Below are 18044 nucleotides of genomic sequence, written 5' to 3'. Positions count from 1 at the left end.
AGGAGGAGAGACAGAGAGGAAGATCTTCCCTCCGATGATTCACTCCCCAAGTGGCCGCAACGGCCAGGATTGCGCAGATTTGAAGCCAGGAGCCTCTTCCAGGTCTCCCACACAGGTGCAGGGTCCAAAGGTTTTGCGCCATCCTCAACTGCTTTCCCAGGCCATAAGCAGGGAGCCGGATGGGAAGTGGCGCTGCTGGGATTAAAACGGGTGCCTATATGGGATCCCAGCATGTGCAAGGTGAGGACTTTAGCTGCTAGGCTACAGCGCTAGGCTCCTGACAACATTTTTTATTGATTGTGTGAATTCATCGCATTGAACAAGTTTGTCACAATGAATATCAGTCCTGCGCAAGGAATTATTGTTGTGGAATGAATTCTCTAGATAAAGCAAGGCAACAGAGAAATCTTATTATCCTGGACAGGTAGGTACTTCAAGCTCATTTAGAATATGTATTACCTCTTTTTTTTTTTTTTAAAGATTTATTCATTTCATTACAGCCAGATATACACAGAGGAGGAGAGACAGAGAGGAAGATCTTCCGTCCGATGATTCACTCCCCAAGTGAGCTGCAACGGGCCGATGCGTGCCGATCTGATGCTGGGAACCTGGAACCTCTTCCAGGTCTTCCACGCGGGCGCAGTGTCCCAATGCATTGGGCCATCTTCAACTGCCTTCCCAGGCCACAAGCAGGGAGCTGGATGGGAAGTGGAGCTGCCGGGATTAGAACCGGCGCCCATATGGGATCCCGGGGCGTTCAAGGCGAGGACTTTAGCCGCTAGGCCACGCCGCCAGGCCCTCACATCATTTCTATATATGTGTAGGCTTTGTGTGTAAATACGGTAATAAATCCTATAAAATATAATTGCTTTTTCTAATTGAATACATTCTGTAATTGCAGCCTTGTACATCACAGAGTAACATTGCCCCTCTGTCACCAGAACAAACTAAATTCAGATTCTCACTCATCTACCATCTAGGATATGCGATGTAGCACCACTGATTGTGTAACTTGGCTTAAAAGGCTCTTGGCTTCCTGATCTTCAAACTTAGAAAACACGAGTGTCTCACAAGGGGCTGTTTCCAAGGCTACAAGACTTTCACAAAGCACTTGGAGGGTGACTGTTAACAAAATTTTTTCTAAGAAAAAATGGCATATAACTTTAACTATCATTACATCTGGCCAAAATCCTATTTAAAAATTACTTAATTTAGGCATTGACTCTGTGTTACAAACTGCTGCTTGATGTGCCAACATCCCATACCGATGCAAGTTGGAGTCCAGGCTTCTACAATTCCAGTCCAGTTCCTGCTAATGTGTCTTGGAAGGCAGCACCCGGATAAAGCCCTTAGCTTCAACTCTGACCTGCCCTTGCCATTACGGTCACTTGGGGAGTGCACCAATGGATTGTCTTTCAGTCTCTCCCCTCCTCTCTCTTTGTAACTCTGTCTTTCACAGCAATAAATGAATCTTTAGAAAGATTTATGAAAAAAATAAGTTTGGGGGTCTGACATGGTAGCCTAGTGGCATGCGCTGGGATCCTGTATCGGTGCCAGTTTGTAACCCAGCTGCTCCAGTTCCCAATCCAGCTACATGCCTGTGGCCTGGGAAAGCAGTTGAGGATGGCCCAAGGCCTTGGGATCCTATACCCATGTGGAACACCTTGAAGAAACTCTTGGCTTCTGGTTTTGGATCAACTCATCTCTGGCTGTTGCAGCCACTTGGGAAGTGAACTAGCAGAGAGGAAGATCTTCCCTCTGAAGATCTCTTTCTCCTCTATGTAAATCTGACTTTCTAAACAAAACAAAACAAACCTATGTCCCTGCCAAATACATTTTTCCCCTAATTTTTGTTGTGGAAACTTTAGACATATTCTGCAACCTACATGATTTGGTTTCCATAATTACCAACTTGTAAGCAATGTCATTGTCTCAGCAGAGTCACATTCTGTTCTCCTTTGCTATTTTGAAGCAATAATAATAATGTCCTTAATAATGTCACTTAATCCATGGATCTTACACTATTCATTGCTGAAAAATATGGACTCATTAAAAACATCTGTACAGTATCATTATGATATCATTATGGAATAGAAATGCAATGATAAATTTTAACACGGTGAAATAGTTAATCAGTGGTTAAATGTCAAAAAATTCATGAATTTTTGGTTGATTTTTGTAACTTAATCACAGATTCATTAATCTTACGTTAACCATGAGCCTACTCGTTATCCAGTATTGGGCTTTATAATTGCTCTAATTCTAAATCGAGTTTCAAGACTGTTAAGTCCTGCTACTACTGACTGAGAGAGCTTCCTGAGCTCTGTTTTTAGATTTTGCCATCTAATCCTTCCATCCATTCAAACATCAAACCCACCTCCACCCATATTGCATAAGCAGAGGCTCAGTGGGTCTGAGGAAAGCTGAGATGAGAAGAACAGACTTCCTCTCCAGTCAGTCAGGTTCTCTCCTCAGGCCACACTGGTTCCTAATCCCCTCAGGGCCCACACTTCAAGGACCAATCACAACTAAGCTCCCATCAGGTTCTCTCCTCAAACCACACTGGTTCCTAATCCCCTCAGGGCCCACACTTCCAGCACCCATCACAACTAAGCTTCCATCAGGTTCTTACCTCAGGCCACACTGGTTCCTAAACCTCTCAGGGACTACCCTTCTAGGGCCCATCACTGCTGAGTTCTCATCTCAGGCTTTCCCAGGTTGTTCTGGGAAACACACACACCACCAGGAACCATTGTCTTCTCTCCGTGCATACCAAACCTAAAGCTAACTTCTAGATAGGACTTGTGAGGTGGGACTAGATTTCTTCCCTGAATCCTTACAAGTTTGTAGCTTGGGCAAGAACTCTGTAATACCAGATTAATAAGAGAAAAACATCTGAGTGTATTCAGGTATGCAGTGGATGCTATGTGATTGAAAAGTTACTCAAAGTGGTGGCTTAAGATATAATCTAAAGCAGTATTTTGACAAGGAAGAATGGAATTCTAAGAAGCGATAGAAAAAAGTAGAAAAATTCCAGGTTTCAGAGGCAGGAGACTGGCAAGTTAAAGGTGTGGGAAGAAAATCGGTTCCCAGTTTCCCATGGTGTCCATGTTTCTGGGCAGGTAAATAAGTGGAGCTTTATATGTTTCTCTCAATAAGTGAGAAATGGAAGGGGTGGAAACATTCACCTTCGTAATTCTCTGTGGAGCTTTGAGGCAAAAGAGAAAGGTAGCAATTCTCTGCCTTTAGATTGTCTATAGTTTAACAGTAACTGTTAGTCATGGTGACATATTCCTGTTTCTCCTCTTCCATTGATGTCCACGGCTTGAGTGTGTTTTGTCATCTCAGAACGTCATTATCATTCTTCCTTCCACAAAGAGACACTCAAGGGATTTTTGTCGTGTGAGTTACAGCCTGGAATAGAGTAGATGTCACTGGTAATCTGCTTCAAGTGATTCTTTCATTTGTCCAGTGGTATTGGATGTATGGATCACTCAACTGATTTTGTAAGAAAGCTTAGACTCTTACTCTTCTTACTCATACTGTGTAAGAAGCTGAAAGAATAATAGCCAAGGATAAATTACTGAATTTAGTTTTATATACAAATAGACAATATCTAAGAAGTACAAATTACTAGAACTGAGGCTTGGAGAGAGTGATGGTAGGAATGGGGTTTAGCATTTTTAATCATAAACTATTTTTCATTTTAATTTATTGCCTTAAGTATGAATATATATACCACTGTTCATCAGAGAATTCTCTCAACTTGACATATGTTTAAGCACATCCACAATCATCAAATTGGAGTCCTTTGTTTTGATAAGGAGGGGGTAGTAATTCAAAATGTGGGTTGAACACCTCCAAGGAAATTCACCGAAGGGCATACTCGAACCAGTCTAGTGAATGAACTGCCATCTTTAGTGCCACAATATGTGATGCTTATGTTTACATTCGAAATGCCAATATTGGAGAATGTATAATAAATGCAGAAAATTTTCTATGAACCTTTATTAAAAATGAACTAGTATTCCATGCTAGCTTGGCAATATGCATAAACATGCTACTTTATATTTTTTAAGTACCGGCATCAAATTTTCATAAGGTGGAACAAATCTGCAATAGCATCAGCAACCATAATCGGGTTGGGTTGTGTTCTGGATGGCATCAACTCAAACATAGATTATTGTGGGGAATTGGGGATATTCCACACATAATTCATGGCAAAGGGTCATTAGATCATGATTCCTAATTCCTGTGCACTTTCACTGGCAAGATTCGTTGCCTGATGTCAGATAACTTTCACTTCTAGCATAGAGTCTCAGCTCACACCACGCTGACAGACCTGTTGAGTCGGAGAGTATCTTGTTTATTAACAGGGGAGTTAAGGGGAAGGCTGATGTTATAAGTCCCACTCCTCAGAGGAGAAAATCTTTACAGGGTGCTGCAGCTGGCATGGGCTGACACAGTTGGCATGAGGTCTAGAGGCGGGCTGGAATCTCTGCTGCACTCTGGCGTTAATATGGCAGATGGCATGAGAAGCATGTACAGAGACACTGGATCATGAATTGCACTTCCTGATAAGGGAATTTCATCTATGTTTTGATGCTCCATTTCTGCATGGTGGCGGCTGAGTATCACCCAGGGCACTGCGCTGTAGAGTTCATTTCTCAAGAGAAGGCTGTTTGTCCAAATCTTTGCTATTTTCTCTCACTGAATATCAGTGCCTAGACATCTAAAAATATTGAGTCCAGGAATTAGAATCCAGGTCCTTGTAAAAATACACTTTTTACAAATTCCTTTTGTGCTATTTACAATGGTCCTTACATTTTATTTACTGTTTTTTTTTTTTTTTTTTTGGAAAGTAGAGTCAGAAAAACAGAGATCAATCAGTCTTCCATACATTGGTTCATTCTGCAAATGGCCACAGTGGCTGCAGTTGAATTGACCCCAAGCCAGGAGCCAGAAGATTCTTCTCTGTCTCTCACATGGGTGCAGAAGCCCAAGCACCTGGACCATCATCTACTGCTTTCCCAGCCCCGTAAAAGGGGGCTGACTCAGAAGTGGATCAGCTGGGACACAAACCGGCACTATGGGTTAGCTGCACTACAGGAGGAGTATTAGCTTACTATGCTGCTGTGTCTACCCTAATCCTTATTCTTGATTAAACTCCATAGAGAATAATTCTTAGCCCCTTAGTTAGAATCCATTCATTATCCTCCAGAGACATCAGGAAAACCAAACTATTGGAATCACAAATTCACAAGGAACATGGTGTCAGTAGACTCCCCTTTGCATATTGCTGCAAGCATGGGCGGTGCGTGATTGCTGTTGTCTGTCCTGTGGTGGTCATCTTGACAGTCACACGTCCTCAGTGCATGAACTGAATTTGAACATCAGAAGGAGCTGGGCCCCCTTGCAGGCTGTGCCACCTGTTCAACTTCTGTAAGGCTCTAGTTCTACATTTATAAATAATAAGATTATTTGCACTTTCATAAATTTTGAGGGAAACAAGCTGAGTTTCCCAAAATGCCTTGCACAGTACTTGGCATCTTGACGAAAAAAAAGTTAAGTAAGCCAAAACGGTTCTCTAGATTGTGTGTCTTGTCTTTCCTCTAATATTTTACAGAAGTTTCTGCTGTTTTTGAGGCTGGGACATCGGTTACTTACACATTTCAAGAACCCTACCCTGTGACCAAGAACCTCAGTCTGTCATCTTCAGCGATTTACGCAGACGCAGCGCCGTCCAAGGAGAACATTGCACTTAGCTTCATGACAGGTCGGGCACCCAGCCTCTTGCTCTTCATTAATTATTCTTCTCAGGACTTCCTGGCTGCTCTGCTCTGCAAGAATGGTAAGTGCTAGTGGCTACAAACCTAGTGGAAATGCCCTCCAGGTCTCAGCATCAGGGCAGGTTCCTCTGGGTCCCACCTGACCAGCTCATTTTCTGACTCCCAGCCCAAACATGGGTTATGCTTTCCCTTGGTAAGTTGCAGTTGCTATTCAGACCCAGTGTTGATTCTTCACGGATGTCTCAAATGCAGGGACTTAATTTGACACCACTGTTAGGCAGTGATTCTTTTTATCTTTGTTACAATTTATGAAGAGTAGATAAGATCATATGTGTTTCTGAATTTCAGGATTGCCACCTAAAAGTTGTCATCTTTATTGCAGTCCTCATTACTGAGGGTGGTTGAAACAGCTAGCATAAATACAGGGATATGCATAGGTGTCGGCCATCTAGGTCTTGAGAAGTAGACTAGATGGGTCATAACATTAAAGAATAAATTACTTTGGAGGCTCTATATATGTGTGTGTGTAAATTATATGTGACAGTTTTTGGCACTGCTATTATGCACTTGTTTCAAAACGTTATTTGAAAAAGCAGTAATATTATTTTATCAGAGAAAAATTTACCATCTCCTTGCTGTTTATGATAATTCCTGCTTGATATAAAGTTCACAGATAAAATAAATTCAGGGCATTTATTTCCTAATGAGAAATCAATAGGGTTAATTACATTTCCAGGAGACTTTTCACTATTATTTATACTTCTGGACTAATGATGTCTTATTTTTTACAGTATTTGAGAAGCACTTGATTTCCTAATTTGAAGGACATCTAATAGGCTGCCAAGGCTTTGGACCATTCTCAGATGCTTTATCAGGCTACAATCAGGGAGACAAATGGGAAGTGCAGCAGCCTGGCATACAAACTGGCATCTAGATGGGATCCCAGCACTTAATGGGGGATGATTAGCCAACTGGACCACCACTTTGGGACTATGTATTTATTTTATTTTTAAAAGATTAATTCATTTTTATTACAAAGTCAGATATACAGAGAGGAGGAGAGACAGAGAGGAAGATCTTCCGTCCAATGATTCACTCCCCAAGTGAGCTGCAACGGCCGGTGCTGTGCCGATCCGAAGCCGGGAACCTGGAACCTCTTCTGGGTCTCCCATGTGGGTGCAGGGTCCCAAAGCTTTGGGCCATCTTCGACTGCTTTCCCAGGCCACAAGCAGGGAGCTGGATGGGAAGTGGAGCTGCCGGGATTAGAACCGGCGCCCATATAGGATCCCAGCGTGTTCAAGGCGAGGACTTTAGCCGCTAGTCCACGCCTCAGGGCCCTATGTATTTGTTTTATAGAAAGAGAAGAAGCATATTTGAAAGACAGGATAGCACAGAAAGAGGTAAAAATGTAGAGAAAAAAAAGTCATTTTTCAGTCCCTATGAGATGCTTCAATGACTAAATTCTAAGCTTGCAAGTGCCAGGATCATTTATGACCATAATGGCTGGGCACCAAGCTGAAGCCATGATCCTAGAATTGCTCCCAAACCTCCCATGTGGATAATTGGGTCTTGAATGATTTTGTTTTCTTATACTGCTTTTCTTGGTACACTAGGAGGGAGCCAGATAGAAAGCATAGCAGCTGAGACTTGAACGAGTACTCCTATAGCATGCTAACATTGCAACTGGCAGCTTAATACACTAGCAACAATAGCATCGCCAGCATTTGCATCTTTTTGCATCTTTGATAAATGTAAGAAACATGGAGGCATTTGTGTCTGGTCTGTTTATTTCACTCTTAAGTCTCTGGGCAGGTAGGAGCACTCACGTGTGAATCCAGGAACCTCAGGATAGCCTCACTCTGCTGAGGCGCCAGCAGCTATAACTCCAGGGAATCCTCTCATAGGAGGCAGTACAGGTGACACAATGAGATAGAATCCAGGGTCTCTCTGACCAGCTCCTTGTATAAAAAGTACAAGTCAGATAGCTGCGGAGTTATTCATTCTTCCATTACATTGTTGGGTAATTTCTCATCCAATTCTACTGTAACAGGGACCATGATAAAAGCAGGATAAGCAGGGCATGCTGCTGTCCCAAGATGACAAGGAAAGGAGACACACAGAGACACAGACCACCTAGACAAAGGAGGAGGTCACACGGGGCAGATTTGAGTAACGGTGAGGATGAATCTTTTCCCACTTGAGGACTTGTAACAGTGGAATGAAATACCTTGAATGATAGAGAATTTCCTGTCTCTGGAGATTTCCAGTTTAATCATTGGAGAAACCAAAAGTATGGTGATAATTGTTGAGGGAGGAGAGTAATAACCTCTGAGTGCCTTCCCTAGTCTTGCATTGTGTGATTATTCCCTTTCTTTCTATTTGGACCTTGAAAGGCTGCTTAGAGAAATTGAGAATGGGTGTCCTTATAGCTTATTCCTAGTATGCTGATGGTACTAAAGCAATGACCTCATTACCAGTGAGTCGCATGGCAGGGGAGACTACTATCAAGAGCCAAAAGTATTTAGAATGTAACTTTGATGTAATATACTGAAGAGGGTTCCTTTGAACATGCTACAGAGAGTCATGAACACCGAAAGTCAGGGAAGTCATCAGAAAAGAGGACAGACTTAACTGTTGAAGTTCTTACAGGAAAGATAATGAGGTAAGAATCGGTCAATCCATCTGAGATGGAATTAGGACTCAATTTAATTTAGAAGATAGATGTCTTATGGAATCTATAAGTTGACTACATATGACAAGCCAGGGGAAATTAAAGGTGTTCTGTCTCTGAAGATGTATTCACTTATGTGAAAGGTAGTGCTACTGAGAGAATGGGAAAGAAAAAAGTCTCGATCTTCTATCTGATACTTCATTATCCAAATAGCCAAAATGACCAGGGATGGCCCACATGCAGACCTTAGAGAAATGGCTCCTATTTTTTCAAATATTTATTGATAAAGAGAGATCTTCGGGCCCGGCGGCGTGGCCTAGCGGCTAAAGTCCTCGCCTTGAAAGCCCCGGGATCCCATATGGGCACCGGTTCTAATCCCGGCAGCTCCACTTCCCATCCAGCTCCCTGCTTGTGGCCTGGGAAGGCAGTCGAGGACGGCCCAATGCATTGGGACCCTGCACCCGCGTGGGAGACCCGGAAGAGGTTCCAGGTTCCCGGCTTCGGATCGGCGCGCATTGGCCCGTTGCGGCTCACTTGGGGAGTGAATCATCGGACGGAAGATCTTCCTCTCTGTCTCTCCTCTGTGTATATCTGGCTGTAATAAAATGAATAAATCTTAAAAAAAAAAAAAAAAAAAAAAGAGATCTTCCATTTGCTGGTTCACTCCCCAGTGGCCATAGCCGAGTTGATCCAAAGCCCGGAGTTAGGAGTTTCTTACAGGTCTCCCATGCAGGTACAGGATTCCAAGGCTTTGGGTCATCCTTTACTGCTTTCACAGGCCACAAGCTGGGTTAAAGGCGAGGCTGCTGGGATTAGACGAGATCGGGTGCGTTCAGGGTGATATGGCCATAGACAGCTGCTGGGATTAGAACCGGCGCCCATATGGGATCCTAGTACATGCAAGGGAAGAACTTTGGTTACTAAGCTACCGTGCTGGGCCTGAGAAATTGCTCTTAAATGTCATCTTTTCCGTCTTCCCCATGAGAAATCGGATGTCCACAGCTGAGTTCTTTTTTAGTAACGTGGCTCATTCTCAACAGTCTGGGTTGAGAGGCCAGGGTGGAGATAGGTGCATCATTTGCATCCACCCTGAACAGAATCCACCAGGTTGAAAATTGAATTCAGTTGACCAGGGCAGAGGCGAACCATCAATGTGGTTCAAAGTCATCCGCAAAAATCTTTGCCCTGACCAGGAGTTTCATTTGCCAAGTGTGGAATTCTTCTTCACCTGTTATCATCCTGGAAATTTGTCTAACTGGAGATTTATTCAGGGAAAGCTTTTTGCTGTCATTTTATCCTAAATGGAGAAAGAGATTTTAGCTTTTGGATTTGACAGCAGAAGCAGGACAGAAGACATTTTGAAGATGTGGCTCCTATAGAAAGCCAAGGCAGTTGCAATTCTGTCATCTGGAATGCTGGGGGCAGAGGCACCATCTGACACTTGGTGACATGGGGAGAACGGGTCTTCCCAGGAGAATGCTTCGTTTTGACACATGCCTCCAGGTCCTCAAATAGCATTATGATCATTTCAGGTCTCTGAACCATTGAATTCAGGTCAAGGCAGATCAGGATGGAGATGTCCACATTTTTGGGAGAGTAAGTCAGAAAAGTTTCCTTAGAAAGGGTGACATTTGTGGGGAATGAAGAAAGGTCAAATTTTCAGGAAGACATCACATTCTGTTTAGTTTGGTTAAGATTTATTTAATTACTTAGTAAAAGGCATAGTGACTGAAAGAATTGGGGAGGGGAGGGAGAGAGAGAGAGAGAGAGAGACAGAGAGAGAACCTGAGCTAGCTCTATTGTGTCACTACAGAAATGGTCTCACAGTTGGGCCTTCTCTGGGCTGAAGCCAGGAGCAAAGAGCTCCATTCAGATTTCCCATATTGGTGGGAGAGGACCAAGTGTTCATAGCTTCACTGGCTCCCTCTCAGGTAAATTTACAGGTAACAGGATAGGAAGTAGAACAGTCAGGACTCACTTTGAAACATAAAGACTTGACCCCAAGCACCACAATAATGGGCCTGCATTTCATATTCTTCGATACAAATATCAAAACTTGTTTGTCATTGTCTGCATGTCACTCTCAAATCAAAAAACTAATACATTTCCTACTAGATTTCTTTTTCTTCTCTTTACCACTGTTATTTTTCACTCCTCGATGGTAGAAATAATGTCAGATTTAGGATATATGCTAAAAATAAAGCCAGCCATCTACAGGGAAGTTTTAGGGTACAGCATCAAATAGGGTTCCCAGGTCATCATCCCCCTGGTGTCTGCTCAGGTGGCCTTCAAATGGTTTGTACGACTTTGGTTCTACATGGCCTTTTCTTTAAGCACGTGGATTCTTGGAATTTACTATCTGCATTTGTGATTACACATATCCTAGAAGGAATAATAAAGTCAGGCACATTTTATGTTGAACAGGAGGCACACACAAGGGAGCTGAGGGTGAAGAGAATTCCATGGCAGCGCTGTCTTCAAATCAGAGGACGCCCCAGCTGTTAGCCAAGGCTGTGTTGGCCACAGAATTCCCACTCCTCCTTTGTCCTGGAAGCTCTTCTAAGTTCAATGCCACTTCCTGGAAGCACCTCTGAGATTCCAGCATTTGCTCGAGTTCATGAAGATAGCAGGAATCATGCTTAGCCAAATGCAAGTGACTCTGAAGTGTTCTTTTGTTGACTTTTATAAGCTTTGATGACTGCAGGTTATAGGCTAGGCTCATACAACTCTTTGAAAATTGTGAAATTAAAATTTTCTCCAAGTCTCTTGCTACCACTTGGGATATGTTTTGGTTGTTTCATTTCATACATCTCTAGGGTCTGAAACAAACCTTTGCTTTCCTTTCAGCATTCATTGCTATATATCAGGGTGGCAGGGTTACAGAGAGAACAAGCAAGAGAAAGAATCTCAATCTTCTATCACCAAGGAGCCAAAATGACCAGGGATGGATCAGCACAAAGCCAGGACCCAGACACATCATCTGGGTCTCCCACATAAACCAGAAATCCAAGCACATGGATTATTCCCTGTCTCTTTCAGGGTGCATTAGCATGGAGCTGGACTGGAAGTGAAACAGACAGGACTTTAACTAGCACTCCTATAGTATGCTTATTGTCTCAGGTCGTGACTCAACTCAGTGGAACACATACAGGGATCAGAGAAGTGAGACTTCAGTGCATCATTTCTGTCTTCCCCATGAAGAAGCAAGTAGCCACAGCTGACTTCTCTTTCAGCAACATGTATCATTTTCCACAGTCTAGGATGAGAATCCAGGGTGGAGTTAGGTATATCATTTGCGTAAACCCTGAACGGAATGCCCAGGTTGTAAATTGAATTCAGTTGGAAAGGGCAGAGGAGAGCCATTGATTTGATTCAATGTCAGGCTAACAAGTGTCTCCCTGGCAGGAGATTGATTTGGCAAGTTTGGAATTCCACTTTTCCCTTTATCAATATTCTGGAAATTTCTTCAACTGGAGATTGATTCAGAGTTATGTTTTGTCATCTTTGTTCCTAAATGGAGAGAAGGATTTTAGATTTGGCTAAATAACAGAAGGAGGAAGGATGGTCTTTTATTTTTTAATTTATTTAATTTATTTTTTTTTTTTTGAGATTCTTCCAAGTCCCCAGCCAGGACTCAAGTCCTTGGGCTGTCTTCTGCTGCTTTCTTTTTTTTTTTTAATTTTTAAATCTATTTTATTGTATTGTTGTTGACAATCTTTACATAGTTAATTACAGTTAAAGAAAAAAAAAAAAGGTTCAGGGGGTATAGGGAAGTGGGTAATACTATTATGTCCATATTGTTTCCATCATGTATCTGAGGTAAAGGGGGATATTGAGGGAGGAGCCTCACCCGGTTTCCCGCCCACCCCGAGTCCCGGATGTGGGGCATGCTCTGAGATATTTGCTCAAGTGGTTTCAATAGTTCTCCAGTTATGAATCGCTGCCAGTTTCGCTTGATGAGGTCGTCCACTGATTGATATGGTCCATCGTAAAGTCTCCGTCTGCCCCATATTTCGCTGCCAACATATAGCTGAGATGAATGATTGTCCTGTTCTGCCTTCTGTCTTTTCTTGGTTAGAGTTCTGAGTCCAGCAGTTCGATTGGGGAGATCTCCAAAGAAACTTTGAGGTATTCCCAGACTAGTTTCTTGTATGTTCTAGCAAGCACAGGACCCGGCACAGTCCATCACCCCGATCAGCTGGTGGTTGCAGTTGCTGGGTTGGTTCTGTTTTCGGTCCCGAGTTGCACTGGAGCCAATGGGTGTTGCAGTCCAGTCTGGTTCGGCCCTTACATCAACCAGTGGGAGCTGCAGCCTAGTCGGGGCGACCCACAATAACCCCCACCAGGCCCGCCCCCTACCCTGGCTTGCCAGTATGTGTAGCAGAAGACCAGTCTGTCCCCCATCCCATTTGGCTCTGGTACTTGTCAATGGGTATTAAAGCTTAGTTCTATCTAACCAACTCAACCATCCAGCCCTCACGGGTGTTGTTGAGTGCCTCTCTATCTAGCCATCCCAGCTCCCGTCCTAGTTTTCATGCCCTCCCATGGGAACAGTGACCCAAGAAGGGGGAACCCACTTTTTCCCTCCCAGGTCTCCCTGTCCCGGTTTATGCACTCTTTAGGTGGTTCTGTGATTTGACTTGACAGAATTAGTCCCCAGTGCCAGCTTCTGCCAGCTGATGCTGCGGCTATGCCCAAACATCCTGAAGGTGAGGGTCTTCAGGAAAGCAAAGCAGTGGCAGTTCTGTCACCTGGGATGTGGGGGGTGAGGTACCATCTCAGAGATTTGGTAACAAGGACAGAAGCGGTCTTCCCAGGAGAGTGCTTCATTCTGATCTGTGCTTCCAAGTCACTGAAATAGAAGTCTTACAGAGAGACTACATGTCAAGGTAGAATGAGGTAGATGCCAGCTCCAGGTATAATGAGGAAGAGGACCTGATGTATTTGGGAGGTAAATTAGAAAAGTCTCCATGGAAAGGGTCTCCTTTGACAAGGAGCATAAAGCATTTTTCAGGCACATATCACGTGATTTTTTTTTTTTGCTTATTTTTAAGATTCATTTAATGACTTGAAAGGCGTAGTAACACACAGAAATGGGCCAAAGTTGGACCTTGTCTAGGCTGAAGCCAGGAACAAAGAACTCCATCCAGGTCTCCCATGTGGGTCTCAAGGACCCAAGTGTTGGAATCATTATTGGCTGCCTTCCAAGGTACATTAGAATGAAGATGAATTGGAATTGGAACAGTCAGGACTCAAACTTGCACTTTTTTAAATTGGGAAGTCAGATATACAGAGAGGAGGAGAAACAGAGACGAAGATCTTCCATCCAATGATTCACTCCCCAAGTGACTGCAATGGACAGAGTAGCGCAGATCTGAAGCCAAGAGCTCAGGGCCTCTTCCACGTCTCCCAAGTGGGTGCAGGGTCCCAAGGCTTTGAACCATCCTTGAATGCTTTCCCAGGCCACAAGCAAGGAGCTGGATGGAATGTGGGGCTGCTGGGATTAGAAACGGTGCCCATATGGGATCCTGGTGTGTACACAGTTAGGATTTCAGCTGCTAGGCTACTGTGCTTTACCCTTAAACTCGCGCTTTTTTACAGAATGCTGTTGATTGCAAGTGATGGCTGGATCTGTAGCACCACAACACTGAGCCCAAATATCACATTCTTGAAGGGAAGTGTTACTATAATTGTCGCTCATCCCTTCCATTTCATTGTTAATGTAAAATTTAATTATTTTCCCAATAACTTTCTTTTTCTGCTTTCACCATCTGTCTTTTATCTTTCCTTGATGATAATTCCAGATTTAGAATATATGCTAACAAGATAGCCATGCATCTACTGTGAAAGTGCTTGGATCTGATGTTAAATAGGGCACACAGGTCACCTCCCTGCAGTGTCTGCGCAGATCTCCCGTGGCACCAAATGGTTTGTGTGACATTCAGATTCTTAACTATACTATTTGTGATTTCACATACCTTACAGGGAATAATGATGAAGTCGGAACTTTTTAAAAAAAAATTTTAAATAGGCACACACAAGTGAGACGAGGATGCAGAGGAACTCAGAACAGTACCATCTATATAGTAGAGAACTCCACAACTGTTAGCCAAGGCTCTGTTGGCCTCAGAATACCCACTCTTCCTTGGTCCTGGAAGCTGTTCCTAGTTCAGTACCAACCCTTGTTAGCACCTGTCTGACTCCAATGCATGCTGGAGTTCATGAATTTAGGAGGATTTCTGCTAAGCGGACCTGAAATTACATTGAATGCTTCTTTCCTTGGCCTCCTAAGCCCAGACCACTTCAGATCCTGGGTTTGTTCATGCAACAATTTGCAGGCTGTGAGATTAAAGTTTCTTTGAATGTCTAGGCAACTGCTAGGATTTGTTTTGATTGTTTCATTTCACACATCTCTGGGTTTTCCAATAATATTTTGTAACCCTTCCAGCATTCATTTCATTATATTGTGGTGACACAGCATGACCTCCAGAGGGCAGCTTAGAGTCTCCTGGTTACTTCAGAAAGGAAGGGCAGAAACAGACTGGGTATCCATTCTGTTTAATTGGTCAACACTTGGTCTGAGTGGATAAAAAGGCATGAATGAGTCACTTATTTTTGAAATCAAATTTCATTTTGCCATAGTGTTTAAAATTTCTTTTTAAAAAGTAAATACATTTTATATGTCCATATTTAACAACACCACGATAGGATGTTAAACCTGTGGTGTGCTTGTACGCCCTTGAAGATTGCTATGACAAGTATCCCTCCTAACATGCAGACATTCACACATACTCACACACATGCACATCGTCTCACAAATTCACTCGCACACACAGTTGATTCAGAAATGCACATATAAACTCACAGTGAAAAAATAAACATATTCTTTCACACATTTTCACACACACATGCACATTCTCTTCGTAGGTTGTAGCACCTGTTGTATGACATAAGGTGGTGATGGAGTTAAAGGAAATATGGAGGGTTAAAGCTCTGATCTGATAGGGTTAGTATCATCTCTCTACTAAGAAACATCAAAGTTGTCAATCAATGCCATATGAAGACACAGAGTAGGCAGCTAGCTGTTGGCAAAGCAGCTTTAGAGATTATCTAAAGAGATACAATCTCTTCTTTAGAGATTGTATTAACTGATGCCTTTCAAGTGTGTGTGTGTGTGTGTGTCTAAAATGCAGAACTACAGAGACAAATTTTTCCATCAATGGCCAGAGCTGTGCTTATTTGAAGCTGGGAACCAGGAATTTCACCCGGGTCTCCCATGTGGATGGCAGAGGCCCAAGTACTCAGACCTTTTGTTGCTTCCCCAGGTGCATTGGCTGGGAGATGAATAGGAACAGGAGCGGTCAGGACATTGACAGGTGCCCATAGCAGCTGGCAGCACTGTAAGTGGTAGCTTAACTCTGCAACACCACAATGCCTACTGCTTACTGGTTCCTGGATATTGAACCTTCTCCCTCCAGGAGAGTGAAAAATAACATGTTGTTGCTTTTGTTTACTCAATTTCTGATATTTTTTTCATAGCCGATTAAGTGGCCTAAAACAAAGATTAAGTGAAACAATGCAGGTAGAAATGCTTTTTGGAGTATTAAATAGGAAACATTTTATTTTTTATTGATGTGATGGAATGGATAATCTGTGTAGTGAGTTACGAGAGTACGAATGTGAAGGCTGGGATTCAGAATATGTGGGGGAAATTAAGACTGGTTAATATCTAAAGGCAGTATATAAATACCATTGGCTGAATATTACCCTGAAGAAGGAAAATAATGAGGTATGGGATTTACCCTCTGCATGTTAGTTTCTGGTCACCGTACAGCCATCAGGTTATAATACAGAAAGCATGAAAATGAGAACTTCCAAGGATGACTTTCTGAAATGTTTTTCAACACAGATAGATCTTCTTTGTTGTTTTTACTTGTGTGTTTAAGATGTGAATATATGCTTTGAATAGATATGTTTGTGAATCTACCTACCTATCTTTATAGTCATATCAAAAAAGATAAAAGTAGAACACATTAGGAGGGGACTACAAAATATTTGTGGGAAAGAAGAATTAACAGGCAATATTCATTTTCTACAACCCCCTCAACATTCAGTCCTCCATGTGTGGGAGCTAGGTAGAGCTCCCTTACAGCAAAGGCAGTTCCTGCGACAGATGCATGTATTTCCAAATGTTTAGGGAAAAGAAAATGAAGAGTTAATTTTATTTTTACTTTTGTAATGTAGACGTTTACAAATTTTTTCAGTACCCCTTATATGTGTAGACTTCAGGCATCTTATAAAAATAATTTTTAAAAGTTGTTTAACGATTTTTTGAAAGGTAGATAGAGAGAGACATGGGAGAGAGAGAGAGAGAGAGAGAGAGAGAGAGAGAGAGAGAGAGAGAGAAAGAGAAAGAGAAAGAGAGAGAGAGAGAGAGAGAGAAAACAGAGAGAACAAGAGAGAACATCCCCAGATTCTGTAGTCCATTTTCTAGGAATTTTGGAGGTACTCAAATACATGTAGGGGTGGCAGGGCTGTGTGGGGATGAGATCTGTGATGACTTCTGGGCCTTCACACTTTGTGTTTTTCTAATTTAAGTAAGTCTTCAGAGATGTGCTAAGATTGAGCAGCTGTTGGTTTTTTATTCACATGGGAAGGCTGCTTATGACCTTGTGGTCTAAGACTGGCGATAGTTACGACCTTCCCCTTGTGATGTTTCTCTGCTTGTAAAGAGAGCGCCTTGGCTTCTGTCTGTGTAGATCTATGATCATTGTCTAGGTCAGGGCTCTCACGGTGGTGTTGTGGGTGATTAACGAGGTCATGTGGATAAAGGATTGGCAAAACCCAGATCAAAGAAGAGCGATAAATGCCAAGAAGATGCATCACAAAACAGACCAAAGAGCTAGCTCATTACAGAGCTGTGGGGATTTTCAAGTCAGAGGTGGAGAGAGTAAGGGATTAAGCAGTTAGCATTTGGACAAGAATGCTAATTAGAAGTTTGATTAAGCAAGTGGAGACTGTGTGAAGAAAGCTTTGCAGTTTATGTACAGAAAGCTCACAGGTCCAGTTCAGGGTTAGAATGTGGCACAGGGAGTTTAGACATTGCCTGCTGCATGTGCATCCTGAGTCAAGTCCTGGATCTCCCAGCATCTGTGTTAATGCATACCCTGAGTCTGACACCCACATGGAGACTGTGATGGAATTCCTGACTCCTACCCTTGGCCTGGCCCAGCTTTAGCTGTTGTGGCCGTTTGGGGAGTAAACCAGCAAATGGAGAATCTCTCATTCTCTTTCCCTCTCTCTGATTCTACTTTCAAATAAATAAACACGCAAGTTAAAAAAGCAAATCTAAAACAAACAAAAAATTATTCGGAAAAAGTTCTTTACAGATTTCTGTCATCACCATATCAGGCCTTCCTCGGTTCCCCATCTTTTAAAACATAATAATAATTCATAGATGTGAACATGGAAATACTTCAAGAGTCCTTAGAAACTCAATTAAAAGAGAAGTGCATTTTGTTGCAAAAACTTTGGAAATCCATGCATATGAGAGGTCTTCAGAAAGCTCATGAAGTATGGTTTAT

The 18044-nt window shown here is 42.6% G+C and overlaps 1 protein-coding gene across 1 annotated transcript in view; it reads left to right on the top strand.

Annotated features, from left to right (window-relative positions):
• Nucleotides 1–18044, top strand: part of LOC101519617 (contactin-associated protein-like 5) — a 384664-nt gene that overhangs the window by 306561 nt on the left and 60059 nt on the right. The window contains exon 20 of the mRNA XM_058664176.1: nucleotides 5627–5851. Coding sequence (XP_058520159.1) covers nucleotides 5627–5851 — 225 coding nt within the window. The remainder of the gene's footprint in view (nucleotides 1–5626; nucleotides 5852–18044) is intronic.

This window comes from Ochotona princeps, chromosome 5 (genome assembly GCF_030435755.1).
Source record: "Ochotona princeps isolate mOchPri1 chromosome 5, mOchPri1.hap1, whole genome shotgun sequence".
Classification (NCBI taxonomy): Eukaryota; Metazoa; Chordata; class Mammalia; order Lagomorpha; family Ochotonidae; genus Ochotona; species Ochotona princeps.
The sequence above is the reverse complement of the archived record's forward strand: the minus strand, read 5'-3'. Positions and strand labels throughout refer to the sequence as shown.